Genomic DNA, 25,795 nt, shown 5'->3' with positions numbered 1-25,795 from the left:
AGACTGACCAACCTGTGCACAGCCTGGATTGATTACAAGAAGGCCTATGACTCAATGCCCCACAGCTGGATACTGGAATGCCTAGAACTGTACAAGATCAACAGGACCCTAAGAGCCTTCATCAGGAACTCAATGGGGATGTGGCGTACAACACTAGAGGCCAACTCCAAGCCCATAGCACAAGTCACCATCAAGTGCGGGATCTACCAAGGAGATGCTCTGTCCCCACTGCTGTTCTGCATAGGCCTGAATCCCCTCAGTGAGATCATTGACAAGACTGGCTACGGATACCGACTACGGAACGGAGTGGTTGTCAGCCACCTCCTGTACATGGATGACATCAAGCTGTATGCCAAGAGTGAACGAGACATCGATTCACTGATACACACTACCAGGCTATACAGCAATGACATTGGAATGTCATTCGGACTGGAGAAGTGTAGTCGGATGGTAACAAAGAGAGGGAAGGTAGTCAGAACTGAGGGGATTGAACTACCAGAAGGCAACATTGCAGATATAGAGGACAGTTACAAGTACCTGGGGATCCCACAGGCGAATGGGAACCATGAAGAGGCCGCTAGAAAAGCTGCAACCACCAAGTACCTGCAGAGGGTCAGGCAAGACCTGAGGAGTCAGCTGAATGGTAAGAACAAGATCCGGGCCATCAACACCTACGCCCTGCCCGTGATCAGGTACCCTGCTGGGGTAATAGGCTGGCCAAAGGAGGAGATAGAAGCCACTGACATCAAGACAAGAAAGCTCCTTACCATGCATGGAGGGTTTCACCCCAAGTCCAGCACCCTGAGGCTGTACGCTAAGCGGAAGGAAGGGGGCCGGGGACTGGTGAGTGTCAGCACCACAGTCCAGGATGAGACAAGAAACATCCACGAATACATCACGAAGATGGCCCCAACTGACAGCGTGCTCAGTGAATACCTCAGGCAGCAGAAACCCAAGAAAGAGGAGGAAGGCGAGGAACCATCATGGAAGGACAGGCCCCTGCACGGTATGTACCACCGGCAGATAGAGGAGGTGGCTGATATCCAGAAATCCTACCAGTGGCTGGACAAAGCTGGACTGAAAGACAGCACAGAGGCACTAATCATGGCAGCACAAGAACAAGCTCTGAGTACAAGATCCATAGAGGCTGGGGTCTATCACACCAGGCAAGACCCCAGGTGCAGGCTGTGTAAAGATGCCCCAGAGACAATCCAGCACATAACAGCAGGGTGCAAGATGCTAGCAGGCAAGGCATACATGGAACGCCATAACCAAGTGGCCGGCATAGTGTACAGGAACATCTGTGCCGAGTATAACCTGGAAGTCCCGAGGTCAAAATGGGAGATGCCCCCAAGGGTGATGGAGAATGACCGAGCTAAGATCCTGTGGGACTTCCAGATGCAGACGGACAAAATGGTGGTGGCTAACCAACCGGACATAGTGGTGGTAGACAAACAGAAGAAGACGGCTGTAGTGATCGATGTAGCGGTTCCGAATGACAGCAATATCAGGAAGAAGGAACACGAGAAGCTGGAGAAATACCAAGGGCTCAGAGAAGAGCTCGAGAGGATGTGGAGGGTGAAGGTAACGGTGGTCCCCGTGGTAATCGGAGCACTAGGTGCGGTGACTCCCAAGCTAGGCGAGTGGCTCCAGCAGATCCCGGGAACAACATCGGAGATCTCTGTCCAGAAGAGCGCAGTCCTGGGAACAGCTAAGATACTGCGCAGGACCCTCAAGCTCCCAGGCCTCTGGTAGAGGACCCGAGCTTGAAGGATATATATATATATATATATATATATATATATATACACACACACACATTATCCACAGATGCAGAGTGCAGCTCTGTTTGTAATAGCTGTTAAACTCTGACTGGATAATGATTATTGGTGGCCGGTTTGAGGTCAGTTACATTTGTCCTGAGGGGAAATTCACATTTCTACAGCTGGAAATTTCAAGCGTCTCACTCTATAGTAGACTGTGTAGTGTACACAGGCAGACTATTCCAACGCACTTGAAAAAGGAAAAGGAGAAAAGAAAGAGGGCTAGAAAAAATTCATAGCAACTATGTCCAACTGTGAGGTTTACTTAAATCACTACAAAACGTCAGCAACTATTTTTTGTCCCCAGGTTTGTCTTCCCGTTAGACTCACATCAAAGAACTCCCAAGACGTCTTAGCATGTCCCGTCTCCCGGCTGCGCTCTTTAACCCTCTTGTATGTCACAATGAGGTTGTTCCACTTGCGACGGATTTTCTCAACAGGCAGTATGTGCCCCTTGGAGGCCATCTCCTCTTGAACGCTTTGGAAGAGCTGCGAGCGTTCCCGAGTCTCATAGAGACCCCAGCGATGCCCGACGGCCTCAATCAGACACAGAACGGCTTTGGAAGAGAAATCTGAGCCAGAGCAAAGCGTCTTCTCGGAAGGAGCAGGGGGCATTACTGAAGCTGGGAGAGAAAGAAAGCGACTTGTGGTGTCACTTTATATGTAAGATAAATGGGTTAAACTGGGAAAAATCTTATATACATACAGTTGTTGTAAAACGTTTAGATCCACTCATCATGGGCGTGAATATCCTGGTAATTCTGGAATTTTAATGATTTCTTTGAACTGCTCTTTTTCCAGGGTAGATTTACTGTATGGCAGCAAGTTTGAATTTATTTTGGATTTTATCTAAAACATCTAAAACACACAGTCAGTAGTAAACATACAGGTGCAAATATATAAATATACTCAATTAATTATTTTAATAAGTGAAAATTCTATAAAGCCCTTAAACTTGACAAGGCTATTAGTGATTGACTATAACTGGTAGTTTTTCTTTGCCATCATAAAAAGGATTTGTTTAATAGCACTCACTGGTTTGAACAATACAAGACAGTTATGTACAGATACCAAATACTGTACATAGGTGAAAGTTATTTGGATGTGTCAGCACTTTGCTAAGGTCTGGCAAAAGACCCAAACTCTCACCCTCAAATGAGAGACGAGTGGTCAGGATGTTTAGGAACAACCCAGGAACAACCAGTGCTCACACGTGCCATGGAATCCGGTGGAACACCGGCATCACTGTCCACAGTGAAACAAGTTTTACATTGCCATGGACTGAGAGGGTGCTGACCAAGATAAAAGCATCTGGTCAAAAATCAGCACCTTCAAGCTTATCTGAAATTTGCAGCTGCCCACATGGACAAGCCAAATGTCTTCTGGAGAAATGTTTCGTTGCCAGATGAGACGAAGATTGAGCCACAATCAGGTATGTTTGGAGGAGTGAAGGTGAGGCTTTGAAATCTAAGAGCACTGTGCTAGCTGTCAAGCATAGTGCTGGTAGATTCATGCTCTGGGGCTGTTTTGCTACCAGGGGTAAATCAGGATTTGAGGTAAAACTTGAAAATAGAATGTCCAGTTCTGTCCAAGTTTGAACATACAGTTGAAACTTGGACTCAGTTGGATGTTCCAACTGGACAATGATCCCAGACACACAGATAAACTGGTTTTGGAATAGACAGAGTAGACAAACATTAAGCTTCTGGAATGACCTTCCCAAAGCCCCGACCTCAACCCTGCTGAACATCTGTGGACAACACTTAGAAGCTGAGTCTGCGCCACGAAACCAACCAATTTAAATGAATTCTACCAATTCTGAAGACTGGTCAAATATTCAGCCAGAATTATGTCAGAAGCTTGTTGATGGCTGGTCGAGGTGCAAGTTGCAAAGGGACATTAGTAGGTGGGTGTGTAAATATTTGAGCCCGTATGTAATGTTTGATCCTGTGTAGGTTGATGAGTGGATGTAAACTTATGACCACAACTGTAGTTACAGACCCTGAAAACTGCATTTTCTGTATCTGTAATTTCTAATGAGAGATTTTTGACATTTCTGTTTTCCCTCTTGTCATTGGTTTGACGTGTGTGGGGGTGTGAAAAGATTTTGTTTATTATTCACCCTGATATGCTTTGCTTGTGATTGTGTAAACTCTGAATGACGATTCACCCTGATAAACATGAAGCCTTGCCTATGCTTATCAAATGCCTGTGAAGACAAGTTCCTGTGTAAAGAAGAACGGAAAGTGCCACTTAAACAGATGTTTAGTATAGCACGGACAGAATGTTTAGTAAGATATGCATTTGTCAGTTAAGCAATCTATATTCTGAGAACAGGCACTGCCTCCGTCTGCTGTGTAACCTACATGCCTATATAACCTGCAATAAAGAAGTGTACTGTGTGACTCTCATTAGAGACGTTCACCCCATGTACATGTGATTGATTATATTGTCTCACTGTGTCTCTGTTTTACTTTGGCAGCCTTCTATTTGGGAGATTTCCTCCAACATTTCTTGGTCCTTCGAAGCCGGATGAGACAGCCTATTTAAAGCAGCTCTCACAGAAGGCGCCTCACCAGGTCCCGTCGGTGCGAGAAGCCCACGTTGAAGTCTGCCGGCAGCTCACGCACTAGGTGCGTGATAAAATCCAAGAGCCTGAATTCGGGTCTTGGTCAACGTTTTACAAGCGGTCCGCACCGTCGGTGGCTGATCAGGTGCATCTGAAGAAACCAGCGCCAAGGTAAGACAGACTACTTTGAGATAATAAAGGTTTGCGCAAAAACGAAAACGAAACTTAAGACTCGTCCAAGAGAGACTGGAAGCATTAAGCTCGTCTTGAGGACTGGTAGTCAGCTCGCCCGCAGAGGGTTGGAAGCAGTAAAATAAATATTGAGCTCGTCTAAGAATGATTGGTAGCTCCCCGAAAGGGTAAAAATAGGCCTATAAGCTCGCCTAAGAAAGGCTGGAAGCACTACGCTCGCTTTAAGGAAGCTGGTAGCGTGAACGCGCGTTAAAACTGTCTGTCTTTTATTGTCTTTTTTGGTGGAATAAGTTGATTTTTACAGCACAATAAGGAGGCTGAACTATTCCACTGATTTGTTTACTGTCGGTTGCTGAAGTACTGGTGAATCGAGAGGAAGGTCGTGTTTTATCACATAAAGTCGACACCGCTTTTGAGAATAGCTCAAAAGTAGAAGGGCGTGTCGGCCACCTCTCTCTGTTCTCGTGCCAGCGAAAGCGCCGCAGGTGTGTGTGTGTATTACTAAGCGCTAAATACATAAAGAAAGAAATAAAATAAGTAGAAATAAACATATAAAACAAATAAGAAAATGGGAAATAAAGCAACAAAACTCACTGCTGACGAGCAGTGGCTAGAAAAGAAATGTCCAGGCGCCGGACAAATTAGTGCATATAGATGGAGAAATCCAAAGAAAACTAAATGTCCCACGTGAGAGGGAAAATGTAGCCCCTCCGCATTGACTAAATTAAAAGAAATCCTCCAAGCAGAAATAAATACTGAAAAGGAAGCTAAAAAGAAATCAAAGCATACACAAGAGTTGTAATATTTTAAAGCATGGAAAGAGGAATGAAGTGGAATAAACAAAAGGTTAAATTAAGGTTAACTTAAAGCAATGAAACAAAATTGGGAAGACAACCAAGCTGAATGAATAGAATGCGTGAAACCAGATAATTCACACAAAATATATCAAATAAAAAGAGAAATGCATAAGGCATATTAAGGCTGTGTCATTGTTCAGCCAAGGAAAATGTCTCCAGCTTGGGAAGGTGTGAAGCTGCAGATTCACACAGACTAATATACTATTGTATATTAGTAGTAAAGTAGTGTATTGTGATATACCATTGCTGTTATAAAAAAGGAAAAACAATACAATGATAACATTAATAATGACATACTATTAACAGGAAGAGGCACCTCAGTCAGTTATGATGTGAGGTGGAAGATTGTTAAAAGTAGTCTGAGTCAAGCTTAAGGTTTGCTCAAACTCAGTACAATGATATAGGAGATGAAGAAAATAAGGAAATAACTACACTAATCAGGTGCATAGAGACACCTGACCTGCTTGTAAACCTGTCATCTTAGATGAGACTTTGTTAAGGTGAAGAGCAAACCTATACTAACAACTAATAAGCCAAACCCTGTATACAACAGCTAAAGCTACAGGTTTGAGAAGCTGAATAAAATGAATTAAATATGTGGACACTACCAAGCTGATGAGCAAGTTACACATTTTTTTTTGTTTTGTTTTGTTTTTTAGAGCAGAAGCTGCATATTAAAGGTCACACATGCAGCTGTCTGTGAGCTCAGTTTTTTCCTCACACTTCTGCTCTGTTTCTGGCAGCAGCTTTCTTTTTCTTTTTGTGTCCTTGATGATGATAAGTCCAGAGCCAGCTGAGAGCTGGGTTATCTGTTTTGTTTTATGTGACAAGGCTGAGAAATTAAAACTTAGTTTCTTATTTAAAAAAAAAAAGAAAAAAAAAGAGGTTTTGTGTTTCTCAGTCAAGAACAACTACAATTTCATTTTCTGTTTTGAGACAGGATAATAATAATAATAATAATAATAATAATAAAACAAAGAGTGATGTTTTGTTTAAGTATTGAAGCAGGCTAATACTGCAACATATCGTCTAGTGCATGATCTGCGAGCAATATATGAAATCATCTTATTTATCTTTAAATAAACTCCAATTATGGAGACCTGAAGTCACATGCTTAGGGCACACCCTCAGGTGAAGGCAGAAAGCTACTAAACAAAGAAAAGAAGCTATACAGAATGCGCCACAGCCACAAAACTAAGTATTCACATTCTTTCTGACTCTTTGTGAGCCTGAGTTATGACCTTGGCTCCCTGTTTTTCTGCTTCCACCAAGGGTGGGGGTGACGCTCCCGTGGCATGTGCTCTGTTCTCTTTACTATCACAAAGAAAAAAAAAAAGAGAGAGGCCCTACTCTCTGAATACAATATTCTCTTCATAACTCGGCAGTATGAAATGTCATGAAACAGTGTAACTCACTCACAGTGAATCAGCAGTATAGGATAATACAAACCTATCTAATAAATCTAATGATTTTCAAATTCTTTTAACTAAGAAGTGTGATGCAAACTAAAACTACATACTGATTACACAAGAAGTATGATGTGGCCTACAGCAGTATCATGATTCACTCATTTTGATTACAGGTATAATGTAATATATAACAGCACAATAATCTCACAACTGCTACAAGCACATTTGCCTTTCTTAACACACGCGAGAGAAAGGCAACTGTTAAGAAAATGCCCTTTTGGGTGAGACAGGCCCAGAGGCCCTGCATGCAAGCGTACTAACACACATACATGCAATGAAGAGCAGCTTACACTAGAGCACACACTATACATGTGCCTATATCCCTCATTAGTGTTAAAACAGGGAAAACTTAATAGTTTTGTTATCAACTGCTGAATTTACCCACTACTGACATTTAACTCTCCAGCTTGCAGGACAATAGGTGAAACGTTTGTGAAAACAGAGAAGGAAAAATAAAGACACAGAGAGAGTCTGGTATGACCAAGCAGTGACCAGACAATAAATTTAGTTGGTAATACAATAAATTGTGAGAGGCTTTCTGCTTGATTGATGCAACACAAGTAATTTACTCCTCATGTGATGCGACATTTAGCAATTTGCAAGTGTGCAGCACATCAGAAGAATGACTATGAAATTACAAAAGGAAACAATTTTACTGACAAAGGATGAACAAAAAGCAGCTCCCACAGCTGAGCAAAAGAAATGGCTGAAATGCGGAGCGCAACTAAGAGATAACTTGATGATTTGTGAAGGAAAACCAATACTTCCAAAATCTCTACACAAAACAGCAGCCTTAGTGACACATGGAGTTACTCTCCATGCGTCAACAGGAGGGATAGGAGATATAATCTCCAAAACACTTTTACACTCTAAATTTCAAAACTTCAGCAAAAGAATTTGTAAGAACATGCATGATTTACCAAAAACACAATGTACAAGGGAATCTTAGACCAAAAAGAGGTCATTTTCCCACACCACCTCATCCTTTTCACACAATCCACATGGATTTTATTGAACTAAATGAATGCCAAGGCTCAAAATACGCTCTAGTGATCATAGACGTATTCTCAAAATGGCCAGAAATCTACCCAGTAAAGAAAGCAGATGCCATTTCAGTAGCAAAATGCTTATGTAACCATTTTATTTCAATATATGGCATCCCCACTCTGATAAGATCAGACAATGGGACACATTTTGTTAATGAAGTAATCAGTAAGGTCTCTGAAGCACTAGGAAATAAAACAGAGACTGAGAAAATGCATGGAAGAAACAGGGAGACCATGGCCTGAGTGTATAGGCCTGGTAAAAATGTGGATGAGACTAACACAAAGTTCTCAGAAACTCACAACTTGAAATTACTTGAAAATAAAGAGATTGTTCTAAACAACTCTCCAGTATCTTGCAGGTTGAAACCAGGTGATTGGATCCTGATCAAAGTACTCCAAAGGAAAAATTGGAGTTAACCAAGGTGGGAAGGTCCTTATCAAGTGCTACTCACCACGCCAACCGCCTGTAAGATAGCAGAAAGACCATCTTGGATTCACCAAAGCCACTGCAAAAAAGTGAGTGACAGCCCAGACTCATAGACTCCGGCACCCCTACCCTCAGGTGATCTGACTGGTGAAGGCAGGGCTGATTGGGTATATCCCACCCTCTTCTTCTTGCCAGTAGTCTACTCACCTGAGGACCTAGGTGTGTTTGGTCGTCATGAAGACACTCACCGTCCTAGCAGCTGTCCTCCTGCTCGTAGCAGGACTCCTCGCACTTTTCGAGGACAATAAAGAACAAAACACAAGCCAAACGTGCCGCCAGCTTTTCGGGCGTTGGCTATCAGCATAATAAAATCATCATCAACGAGACAAGCTCATCTACCATCTACTCGCTTAACTTCTTTAGTATGTTTCAGGGACCACCCCAATACGAGATAATCACCGTCGAAAACGCTGGACTTGACAACGGAACGTGTGACCAACTCTTCTGGATCAACTTCAACGTGACGAATGGGAACACGTCCATACACTTCCCAGTGTTCTTGGACCAAACCCCAGGGAAGAACCACTCCATGTGCTACCGACAAGACAACGGTAACAGACCCCTAGGCAACACCACCAACTGTAACCAAACCGCTGCCAACGGAGAGGGCGCACCTGTAAACACGTCCGCGCCCAGCAACGGCACCTACTGGGTGCAGGGAATGGCCTGGCTGTGTGGACAACGTGCCTACTTCATACTGCCACCCGGATGGACGGGCACCTGTGCCCCAATCTTCATTTCAGACCACACCTTCAGGATGTCAGCTGTAAATAGCTCTCAGACTACAAGACGACGACGAGACGTCTCCGCACTGCAACAACATGACCCCATCTATGGCAGTGATGTGCCAGAGGAATTTAAGCTTTGGACCACCGGACAAAAGGTCCTCCACTCACTGTTTCCATGGGTGGGCACCGGAAAGAACATGTTAAGAATTGAAACTTTGGATTACCGCTTTGGACTGTTCCTGAATGCCTCGTGCAAAATCAACAATCAACAAAATGAAGAGATTGATGCCCTGCGCATAACTGTGATGCAACACCGAGTCGCATTGGACATGATTCTGGCTGAGAAAGGAGGACTCTGTATACTCTTTAACAACACATGCTGTACATACATTCCAGATAATGTTCACTCTTCCAACATGACCGACGCCTTACGCATGCTGAAACAACTCAGGGACGCTCAGCAACAGGACTACGTCACGAACACTGAAGATTGGCTTACCTGGCTGTTGAGTGGTTCCTGGAAATCTCTTTTAATAAAAGGACTGGTTTTTGTAGGAGTTCTTCTACTCCTACTCTGTTGTTTTACTTCTTGTATTTTGCCATGTGTACAATCAATGATTAATAAAGTTGTTGCAGTTCATGTGCAGGCATACCTGACACTGCCCATGGACGAAGATGATGATGATCCACCTGACACTGAAATACTGTGATACACCAATGTATGACGTGCTGATTAAAAATGCGCTGCAGGAAATCATGCACAGATAATAAACCAATGGTGTTTTAACTAGTGTAAAAGTTAAACAACAGGAGGGAAATGTGAAAAGATTTTGTTTATTATTCACCCTGATATGCTTTGCTTGTGATTGTGTAAACTCTGAATGACGATTCACCCTGATAAACATGAAGCCTTGCCTATGCTTATCAAATGCCTGTGAAGACAAGTTCCTGTGTAAAGAGGAACGGAAAGTGCCACTTAAACAGACGTTTAGTAAGATATGCATTTGTCAGTTAAGCAGTCTATATTCTGAGAACAGGCGGAGACTGCCTCCGTCTGCTGTGTAACCTACATGCCTATATAACCTGCAATAAAGAAGTGTACTGTGTGACTCTCATTAGAGACGTTCACCCCATGTACATGTGATTGATTATATTGTCTCACTGTGTCTCTGTTATACTTTGGCAGCCTTCTATTTGGGAGATTTCCTCCAACAGGGGGTTAGTTTCAACAGCCAGAGTCAGAATTTAGCAACATTTGATGAGCTATCAAACACCCCAACATCTGTTGGGGTGTTTGATAGCTGCCCATGAAATCTGATCAAATCACAGGCAAAAAAGCCCATGGTGTATCAAAAAGAATCATCTGATTTCAGAAGGCTATATATTCTTTTAGCTAATAGATATAGAAACTTGCAGTAAATTTTAAAATGCATCAGCGAATGTAAAGTTATACACAAAAAATTTACAACGTTGACAAGTGCTTAATATGCCCACCTCCAGACCAGCATCCAATTTCAAAATGCTTTAATTCCACAATCATTCACCTAAAGAAACACGTACTCGCTGCAGTGACTCCAGACATGCTCATGGGATGAGTTTGACATATGCTGTGTGTAATAGGGCAGCCCTTAGCGGCTGGAAAACACAGTGAGTTGGACGAAGGCAAGTGCAGTGGAACAAAAGTATTTATTTGCCATACAGCTCTCCTTACAACAATTCACTTGAGCTTCTTCACAGCACAATATATTCCCCTCTAATGACAACCAGCAGCCTTAAATATGTTCAGCTGTCACAGACCAAACCATTATTCCACTCTTAGGTAAATTCTTAAATCCCAACCTTCCACCACAGTATACAATATATCAATTAGAATAAATAAATACATAAATACATTTCACATTTTTATATTAATAAATATTTCACACTTTAATGTTACACCAAACCCAATATTATAAAAACCCAGAAACCCAAGCACAAAAAGATTCACCACACTCTTTACCAATGGTCTCTCCCGGAACCTTTAAATGGTGTCTGGACCCCCGGGGAAACATTTGCCCAAACACCCTGAAGAGGACACAGGCAAGAAAGGTGAGTAATCATTATCTTACAAACTTATTTGCGCCACTTTTCTTCCTAGATTTCACACACACATTTGCATTAGTTTTCCTTACTGGTAAACCTTAATCATCATCTCAATCACCATTCTTCTCTCCTGACAGACAACCACCACATTCCTTGATGAGGAGCAGCTGTGCAGGATCTAAATCAAGGCTACCAACTGATTTTAAAATTCCCAATAAATAATCAATAAATATTTAAACTTCCTGTATGCAAATGTTTTACTGTGCAAATCCATGCCTAAAGTGCAATGCTAAATAAAGTGCTTGATAAGGTGCTTTTAATAAAGTGAAAGGTGTGCTCTAAAGTGCTATACAGATAATATAATACAAATAAATGTAGTAAGGGAGTCCTCTTCCTTACATTTCCTCCTCCCTCTCCTAAGCGCGAAGTGCTTTAGTCCTCTGACATCCTAGATAAACAGTCAGCAACCACATTTGACTTCCCTGGCCTATACTGGACCGTAAAGTCATAAGGCTGCAGAGACAGATACCATCCTGCAATGCGGGCATTTGCATCCCTCATGCGGTTCAACCACTGGAGGGCACGATGATCCGTCTCTAGAGTGAAGTGACGTCCCAGCAGATAATACCTCAAGGCCTCGATAGCCCATTTCATGGCCAAGCACTCTTTCTCCACCGTCGAATACCTTGTCTCCCTGTCGAGTAGTTTCCGACTCAGAAACACCACAGGCCTTCTTTCACCATCCACCTCTTGCTGAAGGACAGCCCCAAGGCCAACTCCCAAAGCATCAGTTTGCAAGATGAATGGCTTGTTGAAGTCTGGGCTGTGTAGAACTGGATGTGTGCAAACTGCTTCCTTGAGGTCTCTGAATGCTTGGTCACATTCTTCTGTCCAACGCACTTTGTTGGGGGCTGAGCCTTTTGTGAGGTCATTCAGTACAGTGGATCGCTCTGCAAAAGAAGGTATGAATTTCCTGTACCAGCCTACTAGACCCAGAAAACCTCTCACCTTCCTTTTTGTTGTCGGAACTGGGAAGGACTGAATTGCTTCAATCTTTCCAACCTGCGGCTTTATCTTCCCAGAGCCAACCACGAAGCCCAAGTACTCTACTTCTCTCTTGGCTATGGAGCACTTCTTGGGGTTAATAGTCAGTCCAGCCATTCTGATGGAGTGTAGCACCTTCTGTAGGTGAGTAACATGCTCGTCCCAGGACTGGCTGTACACCACCACATCATCCAGATATGCTGCAGAGAACGCTGACACATCTCTCAGTACATGGTCCATTAATCGTTGGAATGTCGCTGGTGCACCTTGAAGCCCAAATGGCATGACTTTAAATTGGTACATACCAAAAGGAGTTTTGAAGGCTGTCAGCTCTTTCGCTTCTGGTGCCAAAGCCACTTGCCAGTATCCTTTACACAGATCGAGTGTCGTAATGTACCTTGCTGATCCAACTCTCTCCAGCAGGTCATCCACCCTGGGCATTGGGTAGGGATCAAACTTGGATACTGCATTCAAATATCTGAAATCAATACAGAATCTCAGGGTGTCATCTTTCTTTGGTACCAAAACAATCGGGCTGCACCACTCACTACTTGACACCTCAATGATTCCCAGGTCCAACATCAGTTTTATTTCTTTCTGAAGCACTGGCACCAACCGTTCTGGAATTCTGTAGCTCTTTTGTCGAACGGGTGCATCCTCCTTCACCCGTATCTTGTGCTGAACCAGTGATGTGAAGCCTGGTGTTTCTCGAAAGAGCTGTGGGTCCACGAGCAGAGATGGGCAGTAACGCGTTACTTGTAACGCGTTACTGTAATCTGATTACTTTTTTCAAGTAACGAGTAATGTAAGGGATTACTATTGCAAAAACGGTAATTAGATTACCGTTACTTTCACGTAGGAACGCTGCGTTACTGCGTTACTATAACCGTGATTTTTTGCGAGAACGTCTCATGACAGTGACGTAAGCGAGTGCGACGTTCGTGACAACAGCTGTGTGCAGATCATAATATATCGAGTGCGGGACAGAGTGTAGCATGCAGCGTTTAAAGCGTGGAAGTACTGACCTTATTTTGAGTTTGATTCCATAAAAAGTGACAAAAACATTAGTGTCCGTTGTGCGTGGGAAGAAAACTTCTTTTTACAGCGAAAAAAACCCCTAAACGTCCAAGCAAGCACCGAGTGTACTACGACGTAATGTGAAATTCACAGAGAAACTCGCGGATTCTTCCACTGACCGCTGCAGCACACCTGCACCAGGGTAAACCTCCTCCGCCTACCCCAGTCCTGCTTTACAGGTGAAAATAGAGCAACAGGACCGCTAGTCTTTGATTTTATTTATTTTCTGCTGTGTTTTACTTGCATCTATTTGAAAGAGTGAGTGTAAACACAAAAACATATTTTATTTTATGTGCTGGAATGTGCAGAAAATAGGTTTAAATGTTAAACAAATTTCTTCCAGTCAGAGAATGTTGCATATAATTTAATTTTTGCTTGATGCATAAAGTTAAAAGATTAAAACTAATAAAACAAGTTTTAAAAAGAGACTTTTCCATTTGATTACATTTTGTATGATGGATTATGCAGAAAAAGTAGAATTGGGCTGAAAGATCTATCGCTTTATCACCTATTCAGGTTGTAAATCGTGTTTTTAAAAAGTAACTAAGTAACTAAGTAATTGATTACTTTTGAAAATAAGTAATCAGTAAAGTAACGGGATTACTTTTTGGGGGAAGTAATCAGTAATTAGTAACTGATTACTTTTTTCAAGTAACTTGACCAACACTGTCCACGAGTGGTTTAATATCAGCCTGCTCAGTATGAGACAAATGAGAAAGGTCAACTGAAGCACAAACTTGAATGTTAGTTGGAAAGAACTTCTCAGTCACCTCCTCATCCTTAACTGAACGCACCAGTAACTGATGGACCGGCTCTTGTCGGCTGTGGAATTCCTTCAACAAGTTCACGTGAAATGTCTGATATTTCTTAACTCTTTCTGGCATATTCAGTTCATAAGTGACTTTACTCACTTGTCTGACGATCTCATATGGTCCATGCCATTTTGTCAGCAGCTTGTTATCGCTGGTGGGGAGCAATAACAGTACTTTCTGACCTGGAAGGAAGACCCTATCCCTGGCCTTCTGATCATACCATGTCTTTTGATGTTTTTGTGCAGCTTTCATGTTGTCTTGCACCAATGATGCCATCTTCTCCAACCTCTCTCTCATGGTGATGACGTAGGCTGCGATGTTTTCGCCCTCTGCTTTGGGGTCCTCCCAGCAGTCCTTAAGCAGATCCAGGGGGCCTCTCACTTGGCGGCCGTACAAAAGTTCAAAAGGCGAGAAACCAGTGGAAACCTGCGGGACCTCCCGGTAGGCGAACAGAAGGTATGGCAGCCATTGATCCCAGTCAGCACCTGTGTCAGAGACAAACTTGCGCAGCATACTTTTGAGAGTCTGGTTGTATCTCTCCACTAGCCCGTCCGTTTGAGGGTGATAAGGGGTGGTCTTAAGTCCCTTTATCCCTAACAGCATATAAACCTGCTGCAACAACTTGGATAGAAAGTTCGTTCCACAATCGGTCAGAATTTCTCTTGGTATGCCTACCCTAGAGAAAAGCTGCAGCAGACAATTAGCAATGTGACGGGCTTTAATTGATCTGAGTGGGAAGGCCTCAGGAAACCGTGTTGCATAATCACATATGACTAATATGTAGCGATGACCTGTGGAGCTCCTCTCTAAAGGGCCCACAATATCCATGCCTAGCCTCTCAAACGGTGTTTCAATAATTGGCAGTGGTTGCAACTGGGCTCGTGCTACTCCTTTGCCTGAGGTCAACTGACATTTTTCACAGGAACGGCAAAACTCAGAAACCTGGACATACATCCCTGGCCAAACAAAACGGCTGCTGATCCTATTCAATGTTTTGTGAAAAGCCATATGACCTGCCCATGGAATTGAATGACCCAAATCCATAACTTTGTTTCTGAACTGTTGTGGGAGTGCTACAGCTTCGCACTTCCCCTTTCTCTGGTACAGGATGCCTCCTTTAATCAAGTAAACAGTGTCTGCAAGACAGCTTACCTGACCTTGACTAGCCCCCTCTACCTCTGTTACCTTCTCAAACCAGGGTTTTAGAGTAGGGTCGCTTCTTTGGAGTGCACCTAAATCTGAGGGAACATCAAACTCAAGCTGGTTATTCAGCTTAGGAAACAATGCTGTACCTTTTTTCCCTGAGCCTTTGAACTTTTCTCTTCTTTTCTGAGCCCTAGACTTCCTAATCTTCCCTGGCTCTGTTTCAAGAGACTCCTCAAAAAAGGATAGCTCTTGCATCATTTCCTTTGCACTTTGTGCTCTTGTGACTACATGACAGGGTTTAAATGGTTCAACTGTCATATCTAGAGGAAGTGAGCTTCCAGATTCATCACCTAAGCCTTGAATGTCCTCCTCAGCACTCACTTGAGGGTCATAATCTGACTGATGTATTAGATCAAACAGAGTGGGGATGTCATTACCAAGTATCACTGAATATGGCAAACTGGGAACCACAGCTACCACTAACAAGTAAGTTTGACCTCCCACTGTCAGGTAAACCTCAGCAGTGGGGTACCTGTGTTCATCTCCATGCACACAACTTATTGTAGCCCCAACCCCACTTAGCTTTTCTCCTGAAATTATGCTAGAATGTACAAGAGTTTGGAAGCACCCAGAGTCAAGCAAAGCTTCCTCTTTGCGCCCATTAATTAAAACAGGGACAGTACAAGCTTTCTTTCCTACTGGCTCTGTGGCTGGTCTTGGAACTGCACACAAAAGAGATGGTTTTGACTTAAGGGCAGGGCAAAATTGTTCACCCCCAATGGACTTACTTGGTTGGGCGTAGTGGGTCTCCCGGCTGAAGTAGGTGCTCTTGCTTCCTTTTCTGGCTGAAGTGAAAACCTCTGCGAGGCTAGCTGCTTCCTTTGCCGTCTTCGGATCATGCTCCCGTATCCAGATTTCCAGCTCTGGGTTAACCGTTCTTAAAAACTGCTCCAGAATTATCTGCTCCGATATTTCTTCAACAGTTGATTTCTCAGGTTTAATCCATCTTGAAAACAGGTCTTTCAATCTTACATAAAGTTCACGTGGCGTCTCACCTGGTTCAACTTTCATAGATCTGAAGCGGCATCTGTAGGTGTCAGCAGTGATCTCATATTTTGCCAGAATTGCCTCTTTCACTTTATCATAGTTCTCAGAGTCTGTTACATCCATAAGAATGTAGGCTGTGCGGGCTTTACCTGTCAACAGGGGAACCAGACGAATAGCCCACTCATCTCTAGGCCATCGACACACATTTGCCATTCTTTCAAATGTAGTCAGAAAATGTTCAATGTCATCTTCTGGTGACAGAGGAAAAAGTTTTGGTTCAATTAAAGACCTGGACCCACTGGCCACTGGAATGTCTTCAACACTGAATCCATGTTCTTGTTCTTCAGATGTTGTAGGGGGTGCTGGCGCCTCTGGTGGATCAGGCTTATCAATTACAGCATTAACTTGTAGCTGGATTTGCTGAAATTGATGCTGCATGCCTTTCCACCTTTGCTCCTGACGTGACAAATCCTTCTCCCACTTTTGGTCTCTGGCTGCTTGAGACCGCATAAGAGATTTCACCAACCCTGTCAACTCCTCCAATTTGTCCTCAGGGCTTGTTGCTGCCATGGCATCTAGCTCAGATGAAGCTCCAACTCCTTCATCAGGCTGCTCCTCTTGGCCTGGCTTTCTTCCACCTCTTGTCATCATCTTCTCACTGTGGCATGAGTGACACACTTCTGACACCACTTGTAATAGGGCAGCCCTTAGCGGCTGGAAAACACAGTGAGTTGGACGAAGGCAAGTGCAGTGGAACAAAAGTATTTATTTGCCATACAGCTCTCCTTACAACAATTCACTTGAGCTTCTTCACAGCACAATATATTCCCCTCTAATGACAACCAGCAGCCTTAAATATGTTCAGCTGTCACAGACCAAACCATTATTCCACTCTTAGGTAAATTCTTAAATCCCAACCTTCCACCACAGTATACAATATATCAATTAGAATAAATAAATACATAAATACATTTCACATTTTTATATTAATAAATATTTCACACTTTAATTCTACACCAAACCCAATATTATAAAAACCCAAGAACCCAAGCACAAAAAGATTCACCACACTCTCTTTACCAATGGTCTCTCCCGGAACCTTTAAATGGTGTCTGGACCCCCGGGGAAACATTTGCCCAAACACCCTGAAGAGGACACAGGCAAGAAAGGTGAGTAATCATTATCTTACAAACTTATTTGCGCCACTTTTCTTCCTAGATTTCACACACACATTTGCATTAGTTTTCCTTACTGGTAAACCTTAATCATCATCTCAATCACCATTCTTCTCTCCTAACAGACAACCACCACATTCCTTGATGAGGAGCAGCTGTGCAGGATCTGAATCAAGGCTACCAACTGATTTTAAAATTCCCAATAAATAATCAATAAATATTTAAACTTCCTGTATGCAAATGTTTTACTGTGCAAATCCATGCCTAAAGTGCAATGCTAAATAAAGTGCTTGATAAGGTGCTTTTAATAAAGTGAAAGGTGTGCTCTAAAGTGCTATACAGATAATATAATACAAATAAATGTAGTAAGGGAGTCCTCTTCCTTACACTGTGTATCCACGGGGGGACTTATTGAGCACTTGTGCACACTGTAAGTTTATATTCAGCCATTACTTGCATAAAAGTATAGCCAGAAAAAGCATACCCGAATAGAAAAACTCAATAAAACACTATCAGTCATGGACTCACCTCCCCAGAGTCTGGACATCAACATCACTGAAGCAATGTGAGATCATCTTCACAGAGGGCAGAACAAAAAGCAGTCAGCATCCAAAGACAGCTTTAAATATTCTTCAAGAAGCCTGCAGAACTATTCGTGAAAACTACTTAAAGAAATGAGAACAAAGCTGCATAAGCGAGTTCAGACTGTGTCGAAGAATAAAGGTGGTCGTACCAAATACTGACTTTCAAACTCGTTAGCATTTTCAAACTCTGTAATGTATTTCCATGTATATGGCCACAAATCCTTGCATCTACTTTTTTCCCTAGTAAAATATAAAGAAAAAGTTGCAGGCCGAGACTTTTGTGTAGTACTTTAAATACTGTTTTCATTAGCATTTTTACAGTTCTGTTATCTGATTAAATATGAGATTAATGAGATGATGTCAGATGACAATATTTTCTAATTATGGACAGACAAATTTGTATGAAAATGATTTTTATTAATTAAATCAGTTAGATATATCATCTGTCACACATTTGAATGATAAATCACTAACAAAGTAAAAGCTCATCTATTTCTTTTTCTTAGTAAGACCTGGTATTTTTCCTGGAATAATTGGAAATATCTTAAAAGACAGCACAATTAAAATGATTCCTATTCCACAAAGCCATTTAGCTGCTACCCCAAGATCCCAACATAACAGTAGACACAATACAGCCAGTAACAGGATGCTCTTCATGATGTAAGACTTGCTGCACAACTCCTCCTCTGCGTCTTTTCTTGCCCTTTCCTCCTCTTGTCTCCACAGGTTTGTCTTTTTCTTCTTTAGGTCTTCATCCTTGTAACACTCCCTCAGATTTTCCTCCTTTTTGCTGATTTCTTTATGTCTCTCTTTAAGGATGCTTTCCTGTCGTTCTCTGATTTTCCTCTCCTTCTCAGGATACAGCTCTGTCTTGTAGTAACTACCTTCATTCAGGGTCACCAGAGTCTTGATCTTCTCCATAAAAGCTGTGACCTGCTTCTGGTCCTCCGGGGTTTTGTTGTTGAAGACGTGGAAGCCACCGCTACACTTGCGTATGAAGTTGCGGAGGTTCTCGTCACTCTCAGTAATGATGTTTATTTTGTTGTCTTCCAGGCGATCGCCGTGGGTGAACAGCACGATGGTGTAGTCCCACACTCTTGGGCCAAACTTTGCTTCGATCAGCGTGTGGGTGTCTTGGTCTTCCTGAGTCAGCCTTCCTAAAGGAACAACGTATGCAAAGACGTGGGGTCCTGGTTCCTGGAGTTTCAGGCGTTGAAGAATCTCTCGGATGATGTCCTCGTTGTTGCTTCCCCTCTCGAAAAGCCCAGGTGTGTCAATCACATCGACAGGTATATCTCCAACCACCCCGGACTCTTTTTCACAGTGAACAGTGACGCTGCCCAGCTTCATCTCTGACCTGAACACCATTTTATTGAGGATGGTGTTCCCACTCGAGCTCTTGCCTGCACCACATTTTCCAAGAAGCATGATCCTCAGTGGCCCTGTCAACCCAACAGAACAAGCATTTTTAAACACTATTCAGAGTTCATGAAAGTTGTTGTGCTCTTCATTCTGACTTCTGATATTAGCCGTGTTTATTTGTAGAAATTCATGGCTTTCACATATTAGCCCAGACTGTTGCATCCCAGGGCACGAACAGTATGAACTTTTTTATTATGTTGTTACATTGTGGCAAATACAAAGCATTTTGGATAGCATTTGTTGATGAATATAATAAAAAGTAAAGTTTAATACACTGTATGTCGTCTCATGTTACCATTTGTGGTTTGTTTTGTTTTTATATGCCTGTTAAAATATTTTTTCTTATCTTACTTTTTCAAAAAAGAGAATTTTGTATGATTAACCAAAATGATCCAGGCATTAATGATTCTTTTACTGCAGAAATTGCTATTACTAAATGTAACTACTAATTTCAGTCATGTTATACTGATATTATTCTGGTTATTTTCCATAACTTGGTAGCTTTTTGGCAACAGATTCGCTACTGAGCAGAGATCCAAGAGACAACAGGCTCCAGGTGGCCAAGCCGAGACGTGTAAGGCGAAAGTCAAAGTTCATTTAGAGAATTGAAAAGAGACTCAAAAAGTGACCTCAAACTATGAAGGTAAATATGTTGCAAAATTTGAGAGCTTGATAAATTTCAGTTATATAAAACAACCAGCTGTACGTTCGTGCCTTATCCTCTCATATAAAAGGCATAAAGGGAACTCTTATTTACAGCTGTGATTACAAGTTTATATTCACTCATCGTGGACATGAATATCATGGTAATTTGGGGGCATTTAACAATTTTTTTTTAATTGTTCTTTCTCCAAGGTGAAATGATCGTACAGCATACATATTTAAAGTTGAATTTCTTTTGGATTTTCTTGAATCTACACAGGGTCAAAAGTTTACATACAGGGTCAAATATATAGGTATATGTAGGTAAATGCCTACTAATCTTTTGTTAACAAGTTGCACCTCAAGCAGAAACTTTCGGTAGTCATCACCAAGCGTGTGGCACAATTCTGGCTGAATGTTTGACTGCTCTTCTTTTCAGAGTTGGTTATTAAATTTATTTGGTTTGTTGGCAAAGAACCGGGTTTTAAGCACAGTCTTGTTGTTGGCGACTGAAAGTCTCTGATTGAGGTGCAACTTGCTCAGAGTCATTTAACCAAATATCACTGGGAGTGTATGTATATATTTCAGTTTCTATGTATACTTTTCACACAGGGTCAAATATTTAGGTATATAAGCAGGACACCGAGGCAGGCAAAGCAGACAAAAGTAAAAAGAAGCCTTTATTCCAAAGATATGTACACTTTTCACCCTGTGTGGATTGGAGAAAATCCCAAAGAAAATCAGACTTGTACACCTAATTCTTTGTTTGTTTTTAGGTCATTAAAGATGTACAATCATTCCACCCTTGGAAATGAAGAGTCCAAAGAAATCACTGAAAGCCCAAAATTATGAAGGCATTCAGTAGATGTAAACTTGACCACAGCTCTATATATGGTCCTGGGCTCACTTACACAAAAACCCCATTGCATTTCTTAATACTTATTGATCCTACAAACCTTAATTACTTAGCTAAGTAACTTATTAAATAACTAAGCTACTAATCTAAGCTTCGCAACTTTGTAACTACCTAAAGTATTTATATTTGTAAAGTTTAATGACACATTTATAATGCTGGTGTACAGCTTAAAGAGTCTCTTGGTTTTGTGATACACAGTTAGATTTGCAATCAGTGATGGTTTAGCTGTGATGTAGAGTGAGATGAGAAGAGCTAAAAGCAGTAAAAGCAGGACACAGAGGCAGACAACGCAGATAAAAGTAAAAAGAAGCCTTTATTATAAAGATACAAAGACCCTAAAGAGCAGATAAGTGGGAATAAGGAACACGAGAAACGAGATGCAAACATTAAATGAACATTACATCAACATTAGAGGCTAAACGTGCACTTCTCAAAATCACTGTTTGCTAACTAGTGTTTGTTTGTGTGTTAGTTAAACACACACACACACACTCACACACACACTTACAGGAAGAAGGCAGATAAAAATAGTCACTGCCATTTTGGATTTTTTTTTCTTTTTATGAAAGTACTGTAAAAAACATTATAAAACTTATGTGGTTTTTGTTTTTTGGCTTCAATCTTCAAACATCTGAAACAAGCCCTATAAACTGCAATAGCCAACAGCTCAGCTAAAGCACCAGTATGACGCACACTGCTCTCTTTTTCTTTCTACATGTGTAAGTTGAACAAAGGAAGACACGTGATTAAGAACATGCTGTGACAGTAAGAAGGAAACGCCGTCCAACGACACCCACGGGGGCAAAAAAACGTACAAAAAACTAAATAAAAACAATAAACTAAAAACTTTTAACTCAGCAGCATTTCCATATTTCATACTGACCCTTCTTCTGCTCACTTTCTGCTGGACCAGGTATGCTGTCAGCGGCCGGAGTGCTCATGGTGGACGAAGACAGAGGTATCACCAAAACTCAAATCTCTAAGTCTGTTAGGTGAAGCTTCTTTCACCGCAGCTTCCTCGGTGCTTTCTGTTTTAAACTGAGGGTGGGGCTCTACAGTCAAGTCACATACTGGCTGCCCTACGAGAATATCATATCCAGCAAGTTAAAGTCAAGTCCACATACGCTGAATAATTAGGTCAGCAGCGACAATCGGCCGCTCTGCAGGACATAGGTGTTATTTTTCTACCTGTTTCGAGCCAAGACTATTTCCACCCAAATGTTTTAAACCAATAAACTTGGCACTCTACCTGCATCTTATAGAGAGTCACTGATGGGACAAACCTTTATGGTGTAAGGGGTCAAAGATCTGATGATTTCTTGCATAACAGCTTAATGTGGAATAAAGTTATGATTTCAAATGGAATATCATTACTTTCATTTTGACTGAGAAGTAGACTTTGATTCGTTATTTTATGGTGAGGCTGAGAAGCAATGCAACGAGGAAACAATTAAACTATTACATTTAATGATACTGCGATTCTTTATATCACTGATCCATTTACAAAACACACGAACAGCCTAAAGTGTGCTAAGACAATTGCGCTTTAAAGGTTTAAGAAGAAAAATACAATGAACGGTCTCAGCGCGCCATCTAGTGGTCAGTATACTTTAATGCTTCATAAAACGTCGTGATCAGGGATAAAGTTTCAATAAATTCACCCTGGATTGACAAAATGTAAAATGAAAATATTTTAAAATGTGAGTATTTACTTTCAGCAATGAAAAGTAATCAGCTACACTTACTCAAGCACCGGACCTATGTAGTATTTTGAGAGTACATCAGGTAAATGGTTCATTTTTCAGCTACATTTCAATGAAATATTGTATTTTTAACCCTAATACTTATCTGAAAATTATACTCATTATCCAAAGATAAACCAAAGGCTGGCTGGCAGTCAGTTATTTATTCATGAATAAATGAATCTTGTCTTCAATCTTAGAACAAATCCTCAACAAACATCAGCTGATTCAGACTCACACAGACTCATTGCCGGTTTTAACAGGATGAAACTAATCTTACTGGCTTGTACTTTATTTTAGGGTTGACTCTGTGATCACAACATTTGCTTTTAAGACACATACAGTTAACCTCCTACAAGCCTACACTGTTCCAAAAAATAGTAATGTCAAAGTATCTTACTGTATATTTTACAGTTTTGTACTGTTTTTCTAGAATATCATTAAATTTACACAAGTAGACTGTGATTTTACATGTCAAATGTAAAATAACATAACATCACTGTAAATATAGTAAAACACAATTTACTTGTTTTTTAAATATATTTTTTTGTACATATGCATATTTAGATTGTAAAAATACATTCAGAAATGTATCATAATTTCACAAATATTTGTCTGTTATTTGAGAGACTGATCTGTTAAATTCAAATGTAATACTATGGAAAAATATATAAAATGATCGAAAATTAATGAGAATAATCAATAATTAAAGGAGTATTTGAATTATAATTTTGCTGAAAATTTCATGTCATCTAGGTCTGATTCAATAATTCAGAGGTAACAAGTGAAAATATAATTAATAGGAATAAAAACTGAAAAAAACATATAAAACATTGCACGGCCACGCTGTGCTAATTATATATTTTAAAAAATAAACGTAGAGGTAGGAATTGCAATTAATATAAATCTCAAAGTATTCACAACATTCCTGAACAGAAATAGGCCTCTGCACCTGGGGTGAGGGTGTGGCCATGAAAACAATGTGACATGCCATTGGATGTTGGGACACATAATAACATGACGCTAAGCATCGGCCAATGAATGTGAACTAACAACCACAAGGTCGCGGGTATGGCTGCACTGTAAAAAAAAAATCCTAATATAAAAGTATTTTACTGTGCATTTTACAGTTTTGTTCTGTTGTAACTGTTCATATAGAGCGTTATTAAATTTATTGCTAATGCAATCATATGGCACACTGACTTCTGAGGAAATTTTAAATGGCACTCGCCATCAGAAAGGTTGCCTACCCCTGTTCTAGAATATCATTAAAGTTACGTAAATAGACTGTGATTTCACATTTCAAATGTCAATTAATGTTAAATCACTGTAATGTAATAAAACATAATTTTCATGTTTATTAAATGTATCTGTCTGCAAATGCCCGGTATGCCCGATGGCCAGTCCAGCTATGGTCCCAGGGCATGCAATCTATTATTATTTAAACAAACTGTTAACTGTATATTTCTGTACATTTACGTATTATGATTCATATTGCCACATTCATTGACCTTGTTTATAGGTAATTTCATTGTTTAATCACGTTAAAATGTTCCTAATTTAATGTCTAAAAGCACTTGGAAAAGGCAGAATCCCATGTAAAATTAGCGCAACAAACTCTATTTTCATTACTGAAAATAACTGTATTTTTATGAGAAAGTTATTTTCTGCTATTTTACGGTAGTATTTTGGCGCCCCAGCTGCCGGAATATTACCGTTTTTTTAAAGATTTTTTTTTAACAGTGTACATTGAACCTGAGATTATCTGTTAGGTCGCTCATGAGGATTTCCTGTTAAAACCTAAAAATGAAAAATAACAGGGATGATTCAGAGCCCTGCTTATGAAGCTAAAACTTTGTTGTCATTTAAGATTCTTTATTAAATTAATTTTGGGGGATTTTCTAGGCCTTGATAATATTTTAATGGTTGATTTGATTGCATGTAAAGTTTATTGTAACAAGGTCAGGAGATTCTACTTTCCAGCCCTTCACCGTAGATTATTTCCGATCAGCCAGCCTCTGTAGGAGGGCGATGACTGTGTCCTGTTTGGAGGAGAGCAGCTCCAGGGCCGTGGCTATCCTTCCTAGGGACTCGGACATTCGCACCTCCCTCCTCTCGCGCCTCTTCTCTCTGGCTTCAACCCTGCGGCGAGCCACTCGATCGAGGTAGGCCTGCTCCTCCTGTTGCTTCAGAATCTCCTGGAACAAAGTGGAGCCGCCTTGCTCCGCTTTCACGTTCTGGTTCTGTCCTTCAGTTCCAGACACAGTTGTTGTAGACAAAGAGGTGGCAGCAGAGGAAGTGAGGCAGGAGGACGTGAGGGGGAATGAAGAGGAGAGGCCGAGGAGATTCTGGCTTTGGGTGAGTGATGTTGTACTCAGGCGAAAAGGGATGACACCTGATGAGATGGATGGAGCTTTGCGGCTCGTGTAGCCCAGTGTGTTGAGGTCTGTGTTACTGGCGGAGATGAGGGAAGGGGATGTGGTGGCTGTTTCTGTAAAACAAGGCGAGGAAATAAAAGAAGGAGCCGGCACAATGGTGGCTGGGTGAATACTAGTAGTAACAATGTCACCATTGAGGACGATCAGGGGCTTGAGGTCTGGAGCATTAGTTGAGCTAATGGTCGCTGCAGTCACCGACGTACTGGCAGCGGTGCCGGCACTGGAGCCCAGACCTACTGAGTCCACACCACCACCACCAGCAACAGCAGCGAAGTCACTGCTAGGACGGATGATGGTGGATGTCGGCTGTGGAAGCTGCAGGGGCTTTGCAGCGATCTTAGCCAAAGGAGCAGGCAGTGTAGAAACAGTGCTGCCGCCTTTGTTTCGTTTGTTGTTGACGATCTGAGTGCCAATGGTGTCGCAGAGGGTGGCGTCCATCAACTAGAGTGGAACAAGACACAAAGATATGGAGAAAGTACATCAATGAATACATCAAA

At 41.5% G+C, this 25,795-nt stretch overlaps 2 protein-coding genes and 2 long non-coding RNA genes across 7 annotated transcripts in view; 2 read left to right on the top strand and 2 right to left on the bottom strand.

Moving 5' to 3' along the window:
* LOC112841712 (uncharacterized) overlaps positions 1 to 25,795 on the bottom strand; it is a 38,059-nt gene that overhangs the window by 4,633 nt on the left and 7,631 nt on the right. The window contains exons 1-3 of one of the 4 annotated variants that reach the window (XM_025906839.1): positions 19,211 to 19,347; positions 18,083 to 19,064; positions 2,154 to 2,478 (exon numbers count right to left, since the gene is read on the bottom strand). In XM_025906839.1, the coding sequence (XP_025762624.1) occupies positions 2,154 to 2,478; positions 18,083 to 18,129 (372 nt within the window). In that variant the 5' untranslated portion in view covers positions 18,130 to 19,064; positions 19,211 to 19,347. The other 3 variants (XM_025906840.1, XM_025906841.1, XR_003219916.1) reach the window with 3 other exon arrangements.
* On the top strand, positions 2,654 to 19,574 carry LOC109201991 (uncharacterized). Its single transcript, XR_002061947.2, has 2 exons — positions 2,654 to 3,255; positions 19,192 to 19,574. It is a non-coding gene; the product is annotated as an uncharacterized LOC109201991 (long non-coding RNA).
* LOC112846769 (uncharacterized) lies at positions 17,423 to 17,776 on the top strand. Its single transcript, XR_003219918.1, has 2 exons — positions 17,423 to 17,548; positions 17,680 to 17,776. It is a non-coding gene; the product is annotated as an uncharacterized LOC112846769 (long non-coding RNA).
* LOC109201990 (GTPase IMAP family member 7) lies at positions 17,960 to 22,207 on the bottom strand. The gene is made up of 2 exons (XM_025906842.1): positions 22,002 to 22,207; positions 17,960 to 19,580 (listed from the first exon to the last, which is right to left on the bottom strand). Exons 1-2 carry the CDS (start codon positions 22,057 to 22,059, stop codon positions 18,628 to 18,630), a joined length of 1,011 nt encoding a protein of 336 aa, XP_025762627.1. The 5' UTR covers positions 22,060 to 22,207; the 3' UTR covers positions 17,960 to 18,627.

The sequence above is a fragment of the Oreochromis niloticus genome, linkage group LG4 (assembly GCF_001858045.2).
Source record: "Oreochromis niloticus isolate F11D_XX linkage group LG4, O_niloticus_UMD_NMBU, whole genome shotgun sequence".
Taxonomy (NCBI): domain Eukaryota; kingdom Metazoa; phylum Chordata; class Actinopteri; order Cichliformes; family Cichlidae; genus Oreochromis; species Oreochromis niloticus.
Note: the sequence above shows the minus strand (reverse complement) of the source record. Positions and strands in the feature narration are given on the sequence as shown.

Excerpts from the sequence above, each read along its gene's own strand:
- LOC109201990 (XM_025906842.1), bottom strand. The coding sequence starts at position 22,059 with ATGAGCACTCCGGCCGCTGACAGCATACCTGGTCCAGCAGAAAGTGAG. Across the intron at positions 19,581-22,001 it reads AGAAAGTGAGCAGAAGAAGG|GGCCACTGAGGATCATGCTT; the intron begins GTCAGTATGAAA and ends TTGGGTTGACAG.